This window comes from Leishmania martiniquensis, chromosome 32 (genome assembly GCF_017916325.1).
Source record: "Leishmania martiniquensis isolate LSCM1 chromosome 32, whole genome shotgun sequence".
NCBI classification, from domain to species: Eukaryota; Euglenozoa; class Kinetoplastea; order Trypanosomatida; family Trypanosomatidae; genus Leishmania; species Leishmania martiniquensis.
In genome coordinates this window covers 1,220,660-1,234,487 of record NC_090167.1, presented here as the reverse complement: position 1 = coordinate 1,234,487, position 13,828 = coordinate 1,220,660, and the positions used below count along the sequence as shown (strand labels likewise).

General features: G+C 61.8%; 2 protein-coding genes across 2 annotated transcripts; both read right to left on the bottom strand.

The window, feature by feature from the left end:
- Positions 1 to 1,605: 1,605 nt before the first annotated feature.
- LSCM1_01974 (uncharacterized protein) lies at positions 1,606 to 4,443 on the bottom strand (the record flags this gene model as incomplete). The annotated part of the gene is made up of 1 exon (XM_067319570.1): positions 1,606 to 4,443. One exon carries the CDS (start codon positions 4,441 to 4,443, stop codon positions 1,606 to 1,608), a length of 2,838 nt encoding a protein of 945 aa, XP_067176119.1.
- Positions 4,444 to 7,872: 3,429 nt separating this feature from the next.
- Positions 7,873 to 12,606, bottom strand: LSCM1_01971 (uncharacterized protein; the record flags this gene model as incomplete). The annotated part of the gene is made up of 1 exon (XM_067319569.1): positions 7,873 to 12,606. One exon carries the CDS (start codon positions 12,604 to 12,606, stop codon positions 7,873 to 7,875), a length of 4,734 nt encoding a protein of 1,577 aa, XP_067176118.1.
- Between the last annotated feature and the right edge of the window lie 1,222 nt (positions 12,607 to 13,828).

The following is a 13,828-nucleotide window of genomic DNA, read 5'->3' as shown; positions in this document are numbered from 1 at the left end:
GTGGAAAACCAAGAGAAGGTTTTTACATCCGCCACACCCCACCCGTGTCGCACAGACGGTTCTTCGACGGTGAGCAGTCCAGCTGAACACTATCTCTGCATCTCTTCGCGGCGAGCCGCTTCCTTTCCCTCCGAGACCACAAGGCAAAGCGTCTCCCCGCCTCACCCCGTGCGTCCATTTCGCCGCCGCGAAGGGCGAAGCCGAGCATGCGACGGTGGAAAGCGCAGCATTCTGAAATCCCACCCGCCTCAAGTGCTGCAGCGCCTCCTCTGGCGACAAGAACGCGGGGCCGTGGGAGGCCTCACCGCAGACGAGAGGCCTCTGCAGCGCTAGTCTTCCGAGGTCAGCCCATCAGAGCCTGGCGGAAGAGGATGCCCGCCTACACTGAAAGGACCGCAGTCCCGCCAACAAGAGCGCTCGAATGTGGGATAGCTCCTCGGTGGTGAAACTGCGAAGGAGAGACGGCGCGGGGCTTCGCAACAGCACATGGACGTGCATCGCTTCGTGCCTCTCTCCGTCGCAAGTAGAGAGGGGCTGGTGCACTCTCACCCGTTTCCTGCCATCGGAAGAAGCGAAGGGGCGAGGAGGAGAACAACTGGTCAGGAGGCAAACAAACTCCGGCGTCACCATTTACGGTACGAGGCACGTCTTTAGGTTAGCGGGTTGTGTATGCGCGGCGAAAGTGGTGAGAGAGAGCAACGAGATGAAGGAGGACACGTGGGCGCTGGGGCGCGGTAAGCGTTCGTTCGCTGTCTTCTTTGTGGCGGATGGCGCAGGCCTTCAAGCGGGAGAGAGCACAAGCCGAGCCAGAGGCGTATCGCATGGCTGTGGTAAGCAGCGACGCAACGATAGCCGTCGTAGCATCAACGACCAGCGTGCAGATCGTCAGCGATACAAGGGCGTGCGACTACTGGACGGAGACGCATAAATATAATGGTTCGGAGCGGTGGGCCGGTGGGTGTGGTGGGGTGCCGGCGAAGGAGATGGCATAGCCCAATCGAGTAGGGGGTGGAAGGAAGGAGGGGCGTGCATATGCGCGCGTAGACTCCCAGGGCGGTGGCTAAGGAGTTGCGTGGCCCTACCTCACCTGCCGGTCCATCACACACACACACACACCGCTCTACCTCTCAAGTGTGAACGTCGCTCGGCTCGAGAGAGCCGAGAGAGGGTGTCACTCCGCAAGAGGCGCCGCAGGCAGGCAATGCTGAAGTGAGAGTCTGTGCCCGCGCGTGCGAGTGCGCGTGAGCGTGCGGCGTATGACCAGCTCCATTTGCCTCTGTCTTTTAGTACGTGTTGGTGATCGGCGCACGTTGTGGCACGACGAAGCCTGGGGATGTTAGGGGAAACTGCAGAGAAGGGAAGAAAGTGTGTGTGCAAGCGAGAGACGCCAAAGGCAGGCGTACAAAGGGCAATCAAGAAAGCCGCAGGTGGTGCGCCTCGAAAGATGCGTAGGCCCCAAGCAAAGCACCCCAAGGAGCAGTCGCACGCGGCTGCAAACCGCTGTCAAGGGCAGCAGGCAGCAGGCTTCTATAAGGCCCCATGTCTGGGAGATGCGCTTCTGCCTTACCCCTCCCCCACTACTACAACCCTCCTTCTCTCCTTCTGCTAGGCAAGCTGGCGCTTGTTGGAAAGAATGCGCACCAGCACCACGGAAGAGCGGATCACCTCTGTCTTGCGCAGCGTCCGCACGTTCGCTGGCAGTGCCGCGCGCTGCTGTTGTGCTGGCATGAGCATTGCCCCCACTTTCGATGAGATGGTGGGCAGAGACGCCAGAAGCTCCTGCAGTAGCTGCTGCTTCAGGTAAGCAAGGTCGATCATCTCGAAACGCACCATCTTTCCCTCTAGCAGCTTCAGATGCACAAGTGCGTCGAACACTCGCTCAGCAGAGCTGCCCAACTTGAACGTCAGACAGTGGGCGAGTGAGGTGACGGGCTGAAAAGCGCGAACAGGGTACACGAGGACCGCCCCGCAAGCCGCCATCGCCGCAGCCAGCACGTCCTGCACACCGGTGGTTCGCAGCAGCGAGGGCGACGGCGAATGCTCTTCTGATGCAACGGTGGACCGGAAGAAGGAGATGACATCGTGCAGCTCCTCCCGAGTGCCCTTGTCCAAATCGGCCACGCTGCCGTGTCCAACCTTGACTTCCAGCGACGTCGTGCCGGGCGTGTAGTCAACGTAGCCTCTGCGGCTCAGTTGAAGCGCCAGCCATTCCGTCCTCGCCGTCATGGGCACGAAGACTTCGTGTGGGTAGGCGTGGCGCAACGCAGCCGCAAACCCACCAGCAGTGGGGAGGTCTGCCTTGTTCAGCGCCACGACCATTGGAAAGCGAAGACGAACGTAGAGCGCTACGAACGCGTGAAGCTCGCGCGGCCCCCAGGTGCGTAGGATCGCTGTCAGCGCAGCTTCATTAGCGACGCCGACCCGCCGCAGTACGCGACCCAGAAAAGTCGGGGTGCTTCCATAGCCGCTGAACATAGTACGAAGCTTTCTCGGCTGTCGCACGAGGCTCGCCCACTTGGCTCGAAGGTTGTCGTAGATCCAGCTGTGCACCTCTGAGCGCACCCAGGCAATGTCCTCCATCGTGGAGCCATGGCCCGGAGCACACGCCGTGCCGTCCGCTTCCGTCGCTGCCGCACCGTCGACCACGTGCACCAGCACGTCAGCATCACATAAATCATTCAAGAACTGATTGCCCTTGCCCTTGCCCTCGTAGGCGCCTTTCACGAGCCCGGCCACATCCTTCACCTTCACCGGATGTCGTCGAAAGCGGCAGCTGCCAAGCGCACGCACGTGGCCGTACGCTGCGTCGCACTGATCACCAGTGAGAGCGCAGGAGAAGGCGGCGCTGGGCGGCGCCACACCACCGACTGCCGCGTGCAGCATCGCACATGGACAGTACAGAGGCGCGAGGCCAGCACCAATATTCGGTTCGATCGTCGTGAAAGGGAAGGCCGCGACGCGCGCAGCGTCGCTCTCACTGGCCGGGTTTGTGACAGCGTTGAAGAAAGTGCTCTTACCGGCGCTTGGCTTGCCGATCAAGCCGATTGTCAGAGTGCATGACCCACCGCCAGCAGTCGCAGGGGCCTCAGGCTCCGCTGCCACGTCGTCAGCCCCTCCGTCATCACCCTCGCCGCCGTATGCGATTGGCGGACGGCCATCACGGCTGAGCTTTAACTCCGCCAAGAGGAGTTCGGCAGCTTTTGTCTCCGCCTCAGCCGTGTACGCCTTCCGGAGAAGCTCGTCCTCTGCCGCCCATGGGCCAGTCACCTCCGGCACTGCAGCTTCACGATCATCGCCGTGAGCGCCACTGTTGCCACCCGCCTCGTCGGTCAACACCTCGATGAGGATGTCCACCTTCTCTTGCGCCAGCCCGGAAGCGTAGAGGTAGGCTGGTAGTAGCATGGCCGTCCCGACACCCAGCTCGCCGGAAAGGTAGGCCGAGGTTCGCACCATCATGTCTGCTACCCAGCGCTCATACTTGACGGAATGCCAGGTCGGGCCGTCAGCGATCTCCACCTTGGGCAGCATTGACGGGTAGCTCCAGGGCACGCGGAAGCAAAGCTTGATGCGCATCAGCGCGTGCACCACAGAAGCCTCCAGCGACGCTCCCGCTGATGCAGAGGAGGACGCCAGCAGAGACTCCGCATCCGTGAAAAGTGGAATGCGCACGAGGGTCTTGTTGCCGAGATCCAGCATGCACTCCTCCCCGTACATCGAGCAGACCATTCCCAGCTCCTCTGCGCGGGCCTCGAGAACCTCGGTCATCTCGGCCGAGCTCATCGAGGCCGCCTGGCAGACCTCCCGCACCGCCTGGCGCACTTCTTTCAGCGCAGGAATAGTGTGCGCGTGCTCGTGGAAGAGAACACGAGAAGCACTGCTGCACACCTGCGCAAAGGCGGCACTCTCCTCGGGTGACACGATGGCGTCCTTCTTGCCAACGACGTGGAGAAAGGGCATTGAGCCAAAGATAGCAGTCCCGTCGGCGGAGCTCGCAGCGCTGTGAGTAGAGGACTGAAACGGTGTACTGCGCCCGTTACCGGGGAACATGCGGCGTGGATCTTGTGCGCCGGCTACGATGACACCGCGCAGCTGCGCAGAGACCGCGGCATCTGCCGCGTGAAGCCATAGGTATCGGTAAATCATCGAAGCACCCTGCGAGAAACCAAGCATGACGGTGAATGCAAGGTCGGTTCCCGGACCCGCCGGCTGCATCGCCGACGCCACCAGCGCATCACCAGCGCTGTAGTCTTCCTTGCCATCCACGCTGCACCACGATCGCGTGGGCATGTCATCTTGCACTGTGATGAGCGGCAGTACATACGGTGCCTCCAGGAACACGAGCTCTGCAATGTGGGTGAGGTCATCCTGAAAGCGGCTCAGCTGATTTTGGAAGATCTCCCGCGTCTGCTGAGCGCCATGCAGGCACAGCACCCGCACAGGCATCACGCAAAGAAGGGTGAGGAAGTGGGGGGGAAGGGAAGATTCACTGCTGCATGCTAGGTGGATCAGAAGTAGGCCGGCAAGGTGGAAAGGGCGACAAGGCAAAAAGACACGCACACAGTCAAGAAGATAGGTGCGCACACACACGCACAGTGAGTGGAGGTGGGAAGGTGTGCAAACTGGTGTAGAGGAGGTGATGCGCTCGTTGGGCAGGCTGTGCGTCCGCAAAATAAGAGGGAAGGAGAGGACGGCAGAGCTGAAGGCACCCGTGAGGACTTGCGCATCTCGGTGGGAGCACATGGACGCTCCTTGCACAACACAGAGAGAGAGGAGCTGACTCACCACTTCACAGTACACCACTGCGCCCTCCTCATTCCACGAGATTCGTCGGAAGCGCCAGGCCGCCCAAAGGCACCTTGAGGAGCAGGGCAAGGGCAATCGGAAAGGGGAAGGGGAGAGGTAGGTGTGAAGCACACGTAGAGACTGGCTCGGGCAGACGTAGTGACGATCGAAATGAGCGGTTAGGGAGCACAAAGAAAACGCGCAACAGCACAGCAAAGGTGTGTGTGTGTGTGTTTCCGTGTGTGGGCGTGCAGCAAGCGTAGATAATTAGGTCACGCGTACAAGGTCGGACACGCACACGGAACAGACGGCCGAAGTCGACCGCGCGCAGAGGATCGAGGAGGAGACAGGCGCCAGTACCCCACACGTGCGAGTCACTGCGCGTGACTCCGTGTGTCTAGTTGCACTGACGCGGGAAACATTCATGCACGCACGATAAGAGAGGCAAGACCAAAAAGGGAAACCCAAGCCAATGGCAAGAGATTGCTGCCTCGCCGTCCAGACAAGTGGCCTTGTGAGCTCGGACGTGTGTAGCTGTGCTACCACACAGTGTCTCTATCCACCCCACCCCACCCTTAAGTGTGTTGCTCACGTGTATCCGCCTGCCTTTGCTCAGGTCCTCCCCATGGTGAACAAGCGGTCACGCGTTGCCCATCCACGGCCTACCTCAGATGGAGCATGGTTCGCCGACATCATTGGCAGCACAGGTGCGTCTCGAGCAGCGGCAAAAGAAGGCGCTGTTCGACTCGCGCTCTCTGGGCCGATAAGTGGGCCATCTGGCAGCACGCCATGGTGTCCGCATTTTTAGCTGCTGCTGCGACTGTCGCAGCTGCGCGCCCTGTCACAGCAGGAGCAACAAATGGTCCACGTCAGCCAGAGCCTCTTCTTTGCGTACGCACGCGCCCTGGAACACCCTCGCCACATCGTCCTGCGCACGCCGTAAAGCCGTGGTGAATGCAGTAGGTGCTGCAGCGGAGGCGGTAGGCGCGATTTCGCGCGGCGCTGCTCATTGCAATCCCGCCCCAGCCTAGAATAACTGCAATGGCATCGGAGGCACGGCTACGGCACTGAGGTGCCATATGGACCTCCACCCCCGCAGCTGTGTATGCCGGGTGCGTCGTCAAAAGCTCGTGAAGTCTCTTCAGATGGTCTGTATGGGGAGTCGCGAGGGCACTGCGGAAGCCCGCGCCGCTTCATGATGCACACAGGAACCTTTTCCAATGCGCCGTCGCGCAGCACAGCTAATGCCTTTGATTTACCGCCGGAGGCGCGCAAAAGCTCCTGCCGTAAAGTCGGTGATGACTCAAGCGCGTGCGCAACCTCTCGAGCACGCCAGGTCTGTGCCTGGCGATGCTGGGCGGTCAGCTTCGTGGCTGGAACATTCGCCTCCTCTGCCTCGGATTGCTGGCAACTCTTGCAGCGGCGTAGTGTCAAGTAGAGCAAGGTTTGAGATTGCATGGGAGTCAGCTTGGCATTCAGCTGAAGTGCGATGGCGCCGATAGAGGTCCCTGGTGTTGTCGTGGCCCATCTCGCAGGCATCCTCCCCACTACCTCGGTGAAGGCAGTGGGGGTAAACCTCCAAAGGTGCACCGCCCTCAGCCGAAGAGATCGATGCGAAGCAAGCGTAAGCTCCCAAAACGCCTGTGCGTATGTCTCCGCAGCAGATTTGCATCCTTTGGCGAGGCTCTGCCCCCCACCTCCCACACACACATACGGCCCGCAGAGGTGCCTGACAGAATAGGCCACTCTGTCACTTCAAAGAATCCCTCCTCCACGCAGTGCAGCGGAGCCGCCTCATGGTCGCACTCTGCAGCCTTGGCGGAGGACTTGGCATCGAAGGAGAGGAGCTTGCAAGGCCACCCTTAGGGTAGGGTCGCAAAGACATCTGTGATCGCTGCAGGCGTCTGGTCTCTCGACTGAGAAGTGGTGCGGAAGTTCTTCGGGGTATCGAAGTGCAGTCGCACTGCCTCACTAACGTTGCTCGCCGCCTATGGATGAAGCGGCGGTGTGACTATACTCGCCTGGTTCGCCCCGAAGATGGTTGCCCACAATACCCTCCACGCCAGAATGCTGCGGCGCCTGTGCGCGCGCTCGGTGGCGTACAACCCCACCGATACGTGCAGCGATGGCGGGCTGCGACTCCGCGCCAACCGCAAGTAAAGACCGCTGGTGGATGAAGGTGGTGGAAGGGTGACAGTTTACCTCTTTAGAGGGTAGCGTAAGTTCGCCAAGCTGCTCTGCCGTTGTCGATCCCGCTGCAGCAGCTCATCAGCTCGAGGTGGCGGTGGCGACCCACACCCAAGCTCCCCTCCGTCCCCTACTGCAGGGGCAGGGAGGAGTAAGCCCTGGAGGAAAGAGCCCTGAACCAGGTGGCCGGCGTGGCTGCGCCCTTGCACCGCTGCACCTCTCCTCCTCTAGGAGCCACCCTCACCCCTGCACGCTCGTGCGCCAGTCTTTGCACGTTTAGAGACAATGGTAGTCTCTTCGTCTCGTCTATAGGCAGAAGTTTTGTGTGTCTGTGTGTGTGGTGAGCATCACCCACCCACGTGAAGAGGCATACGCACGTATGCATTGAAGGCCCTTCGAGTACGCAGAGATGCGGGGATGCGGGTGCGAGAGGGACAGAGAAAGCGGGGCGGGGGGGAACAGCACAGAGAGTACTGCTGGGCCCACGCAGCGTTGCCAAAGCGATGGAGGCGCTCTGACGTGGATGACTGCGAGTGAGTTCGGCGATTCAGACGCGAAAGGGTAAGCGCTGGGCACGCGAAAGAGGAGAGTCTCCACCTCCCATCAAAGCGACTTGTGTGTGGTGCTGCATCGCCGGCAGCGAAAGCTGGCATGCTCGGCGTCCCTCTCCCGGAAAAGTCGGCCGGCACAGCGGGACACATCGGCGCGGTACCTTTCCTTGTGGCATCAAAGAGTGTTTGCTTGCGCCTTGGCGGGAGGTGCAGGAGCAGTAGCGACCCCGATGCCGTTCATGCAGTCTCGCGTGCAGGAGTGCGCTTGTTTCACGCACCCCGCCCCACGACCGCTGCCGGGGCCTCAAGTGTGCATGGCACGAGTGCATGCAGGTACTTTCGTGCAGCTCCCTCAGCGCAGTTGATTGCGCAGCATCTGCTCCAACAGTCGTATCGCCCGCACATGCTCTGTCTCTCTGGGAGTGCCGTCACCTGAATGGGTTCGTTTTCGCACGCTCGCAGGTGGTGAAGATCCGCCGGTTCGGAACAGCGGCTCACCGTCGCCCGTGTCACCCAGCGCAAGGGATGCCGCGCCACCATCAGCAGGCTTTTCTCCACTGCCGTCACGCAGACGCTCGTGTAAGAGCCGCAGCGCGTATTGAAGTGCTTGGGTGTGGAAGTCTGAGCCCGCTGCCGATGCACCGGCAGGGGAGGTCATTGAGGCATCGGCCGCTGCCACCGTGGAGGAGCGCTTGGCCTTCTTCGAAGATCTCGTCCGTGGCGCGTCACTTCGGGTCGAAGACGGCCGTGCGGCGATCGCGCCGTGCCGCAGCGAATGGGTGGGTGCCGACGGCAGTGCGGAAGGTTTGGAAGCCGTGTCTTCCGATTCGGAGTCGTCATCCCTCCCTTGCTTACAGACAGTTCTCTCTGCGTCGGTGCAGAGGCGGGAGGCGTTTGTGTAGAGCGCAGAAAGGGGTACGCTGTTCGAAGTAACACCAGCGCTCGAGCTGGAGCGGCTGCGGCTGCTGTTGCTGCGAGTTGGCCGCTGGCGCTTCTCCAAAGACCTCGTCCGCAGTGACACTAGCGGACTCTGTAAAGAAGGGATCGGGTCGTCTCGCGCTGGTGCTCTCTGGGGCTGACACTGCTGCAGTGGCTGCTCCCTTCGCGCCACCTGACGGCCCACAACAGAGAGCTGCCGAGTGATGAAGTAGTAGAAGAGCTCCGCGAGGTGGCGGCACACCTTCACGCCATCATCCGTGCGAGGCACCTGTTCGTAAAAGCGGGGATTACACGAGCAGGACAAGCTCGGCACGATGGTGCGCCACTCCGAGCGGGCGAGAAGCACCACAGAAGCACGCAATGTCGATGGACTCGAAAGAGAGACACGAGCACCACTAGCAGAGAGCGTCGTACACGACCGCTGCTGTGTAGCCACCCCTTCGTTTATCAATGCCAGCAGCGGCGCCAGTGCCACTAGCAATCGCACCTGCAAGTAGCGCCGAACCGTTGCCGACACAGCGTAGCGTAGTGGGCCTGTCGTGGCGCAGCTGTAGTCGGATAGGTAGTCCGACAAGCACCGCTGCGACACCCGTGCAAGCGATTCCACCACGTTCACCGCTGTGACGTAGTTGTCGGGCGTGAAGAGGGTTCGGCCGAAGAGGTAGAGAGCGGACAGGTGCACCGGCGCGAGCGTCACAGGGGGTGGCTGCGACGCCAATACGCGGGCCTCACGACGCGCGCTGCTTGCAAAAGTGTCCTCGTTGCGCGTGGCGGGCAGCACCAACCCGTACATGACCCGCATCTGCCGTTGTCGTGGCAGCAGCGAGGAGTCGGCGACATTGGGCGCGTATTGCACCCCTTCCAAAGCGTCCACTAAAGCTGAAAGTGAGATAGTGGCAGCGGTCGCCTTTCCTTTTCCCTTCGATGCACCACCGTTGCACGGCAGCGTGTCCGCATGCGCGCTGCAGAGAATCAGCTGCGGTCGTCGCGGCTGGCGCTGCAGCGTGGCAGCCAAGCCGTTCCACCGGCATAGCTCTGCAAAGCACCGCTCCTGAAGCGAAGCGGCGCGCCACCCTTCCCCTGCATTGCTGCAGCTACCGCTGATGTCTCGTGGAGGCGGGGTAACAGCCAAGACCGCAGTCAGGCTGCCGACGTCTGTACCCCCCTCCAGCGGCGTCTCGACAAGTAAGGAAGCTGGAGGAAAGCCCACGGCGGGCCCCAGCAGGTCAGCGCAGATCTGCAAGCTCTCGAACACCTGACCCGCCGGCAACAATTGTGACAGTACGGCGTGCCCAGCAGCAGTGCACGACACCGCGAGGCTGCAAGCCACGTCCGTGCAGTACATACGCGATGCCTGCGCGAATGCGCCCTTCAAAAGCTCCAGCTCCTCCTCAGGTGTGGCCGCACCCCGGAACGCACTGGGCTCCCGATCATCAATTCGGACAGCAGCCGAAGGCGAGTCTGCCGACATGGTGACGGCCAGTAGCGGTGGCATAAAGCTGTGCTCCACATGCGCGCGCTGCGCCCACCACCGGAGTACCCTCGCCATGGGCAGTGACGATGGGCAAAGCAACACCACCAACCCATTAGTACACTTCTTGCCCACGCGCTCGACCGGCGCGCTCTCACCATCACCGCCCGCCTCGCCGCCTTTCCTGTCGCGCGTGCGCTTGCGGCTCCAGCAGCCCCATGTGGAAATCGGGGGCCGAGGCGAGCCGCCTATCGGCAGCTCCACACCTCCGCAGGTGCTGGCGCAGCTCTCACGAAGAAGACATCCCCAGCAGACGAGAACCTGGCGCAGCAGTGTCCCATGGGCCTCCTGATATCCCTCTGTCAGCTCAATCCACAGGCAAGGTCTTCCAGACTTAGAGGATGAAGCAGAGGCGCGCATGGCACACCACCATGCTTGCAGAGGCGAGGGGTCCAAAGCGGCTGCACGCCTGATAGTGAGTACAGCTTGCGTGGCCGCGCTGTTGTTGTCGCTGGCGCCGCCCTTCCCTGTAGACGGCGGCACTTCAGGAGCGGCAGCGGGTGCGTTCTTCGGCCTTCTTCGGGCTGGCAGTTTCTGTGGCACAGTCGACGTTTGTCCTTTAACTGCCGCACTGATTTTTGGCGCCGCCGAGGAATCATTGCTAGCTGGCGACTCGCAGCCCGCACCACCGTCTCCGAGCTCCGCGGAGTGCGTGAGAACTTGAGGCGCCGCCGGCAACGCCAGAGGCAGCGGTAGTGAGGCTGCAGCTGTGGGGGCTGCCTCCGCCATCTCTCGAGCCGTTTCGATTGTCATCTGCCCTGCGAATGGTGCAGGGCTCTCTTCAGCACCTTCCGTCGCTATCTGCGAAGGCCTTGCCTTCCGTTGAGGCCTCCACCTCAGTTTCCGTCCTTGGGACGGCGACGAGACTGGGGCCTCTTGCCGTTGACAAGATGCTGGCACCATGGGCGTAGCACTCGCACACAAGTCACCGCCGGCAGCCAACAGGCTAGATAGGGGCATGTCGACCTCCAAGGCCGCCATTTCTCGTGGGCAGAGCTCCGACGGCGGCTTCGCGGCGGTCGGTGAAAAAGAGAGGCACCCCGCCTCAGTGTGAGATGCAGGTGAGCGGTTCCTCGAGGGCTCTGCCAGCCCTCGTAGGCGGTCGTGCTGCCCTTCCTGGTCAAGTGTCGCTGCTGTCCCCGGGATTGGAGCGAGTTCGGCATCACTGCTTGCTGTTGTCGCTGCCGAGCTTTGATCAGCGTCCTTCGTCACTGCCTGGAATCCTCGCCTTCGCCTTGCAGAGGAGCGTGGTCGTGGGAGCGGCGCCAGTGCCAGCGCGCCCACCTCCGCGGCCAGGAGCGTGTCGTCAGTCGCTGAGGCCCTCTCCCTCATTTTTCTCCTCGCGCACCTGCGCACCTCTACTGGGTTACCATTGCCTTGACCGCAGCATGCCGTATCACCGTGGCCCTCCCCATGTGGGGGACCCGTGCCCACCCTCTTCTGCGGTCTGCGCTTCGGAGCTGGCATTGCCGGCAGCGGCATCGGCACCCATGACAGAGTCGCGGCGTTGATGTGGTTCTGCGCGTCCGGCTCGTCCGCCATGATAGGTGTGCTGTCCGCATCTAGAAGACTTGTGGCCAGATGAGAAAGAGATGCACAGATGTGCGTCTCATCAAGAGAGAGAGCCGTGGGCGACAGCGGTGACGCAGCGGACGAGGAAGCGGAGAAGGACGACGAGGGCAGCTCGCTCAGCGCCGCCAGCGGCAGCGTCGACACAGTGTTCGCGGTGCTAAGGTCCTTCGCCGGTGACGCACTGATTCCTCGCTCGCGTTCCTCGCCTTGCAGATCATCTCCGGCTCTCGGGGCCCGCAGAGGCAGTTCCGAGAGGGCGATGGCGGGACGCGAAGCGAGGATGCAGTGCAGCCCCTCACGGTCTACGAGAAGGGGTAGCACTGGCGTCGTCATCGCGCTTGGCGCCTCAAGGGACGGCGGGACGAGCAAGGACATCGTGGTCTGCGTCCCTGCCAGCACTCCAGAAGATAAGAGAGACGACGTAAAGGGTGTCTTCGTTGTGCTCATTCCGAGAGGCGGCACTGCCTCGTGTACTGCGCTCGAGGAAGCAGGTGCAGCAAGCGTGCTCCGCAGCGATGACGGGCCTGCCCGCGGCAAGGGCGCTCGACTACCTGATGGTGCAGGGCTGCGGAATGACGAGGCCGACGCAGGAGACTTGGGCGTGAGCGGAAGCTCAGCCGACGTGGGCGACTCTGTTGTGTGCGAAAAAAAAGAGCTGTTAAAAGGAAACACCGAGAGCGATTGGGAAGGTTGCGCCGAGCGCGTAGCTGACTCCTCACAGCGCCGCCTCTCCAGTTGTGCCTCCAGGTCGAGCACACCAGACTTGGGTACATCTTCATGAATGAGCATTGGAGAGCCCACCGCTGGCCTCGGAGGGGACCGGGTCAGCGGATCCGTCTGCGGGTAGTGAGTGTACGGCGAAAACGGCGTTGGTGATCCAAAGCTGGCGGAGTCGTCATCGTAGGCGCTGTAGCCGGTCAGCGAGTTCGCCAAGGAGGTGTCCAGAGACGTGAAGGGCGACACTGAGTCCTCCACCGTTGTGGAAGTCAACGCGACAGGAGCCGGGCCCTCTTCTTCGCCTCCCTCGCCACTGCCTCGCCGCATTCCTATATATGTGAGTCAGTGCACGTATACATGTGCGCCCTCTCCCTTCCTTGTCAGATCTATACGCTTGTGCGCATGCGCGACTGGCGCGCACTTATGATTTGGTGTGTGTTGTGTGTGTGTATGTGTGTGTATGTATGCTTCGTATTCCATGGCCATCGAAAGGAGGACGTGGCCCATTGAACCACACGCCGGCAGAGAAAGAGAGGACAAGAGCGTGCCTCGGCGATCGCTGCGGGTATCAAGAATGGGGAAGCGCGTATGATACTAATGCGCGTACGCTACGCTGAAGACCGCGAGAACAGCACCGCTCACTCGGTACCGGAGAGGTGGCAACATGGCGCAGAGGAAGTGAGGCGGATAAGCAAAGAAGTTCGGAAAAGATGGAGAGCAATCGCCGTGCCAAATGTGCACCAAGAGCCAAGCGACATGTGCCGCCATCATCAACATCTGCGTGCCACTCACATGTCCGCCTTCGCCCGTCCCCTCCATTCTCCTCTGGCATACACACGCACACACACACACACGCGCAGCGGCAGCCAAATGCCGCACCAGCCCACCGTGGCAACGCAGGGTCTTGCGCCCACGGCGTGGAGACGGCCAGGGGGGATGCATCGGCATGGACGATGGCGGTCGGATCCCTAGGCGGTGCTGCGCGGAAACGATCTGCGACGGCGGGCGCGTTAGCACCGCCCGTGCTAGGCGAAGCGTCGGCCTGACCCGGGTACGCCTCACTGGCGCGGGGGGCCTGAGCCGCCCCGGTAGGGGGAGCATCGGGCGGCGCCCGGCAGGGCGGCTGTAAGGGAGGGCCGCGCCGAAGCAGCAGTGTCGGCGCATGGCTGCACCGCGTGACTTCCCGGCTGCTTTGCATCACGCCATGGGTCTGTGACAGGCCGGGGCGCGGAGTGGAGTCTGACTCACTTACGATGGCACGATGTGCACACGCACCAAAAACGGAAAAACGAGGTGCTCTACGGAGGCTGTGAAAGGGGGGTGAGAGAAGGGGTCAACGGACGTGCTATCCATCTCGCAGTACAGTTGCACATGGGAGTGGAGAAACGGATAGGTAAAAGGGCGGCGGTGTGTGTGTGTGTGCGTGTATGGCGAAGGGAGACTGAGTCGCGCAGTCACCGTCCTCACCGCTGACCGTCTTCATGGCAGCGCCAATGCAGGTGCGTATGTATGCATGCGCGGGCTTGTATTCGAATGTACTTCCGTCGCT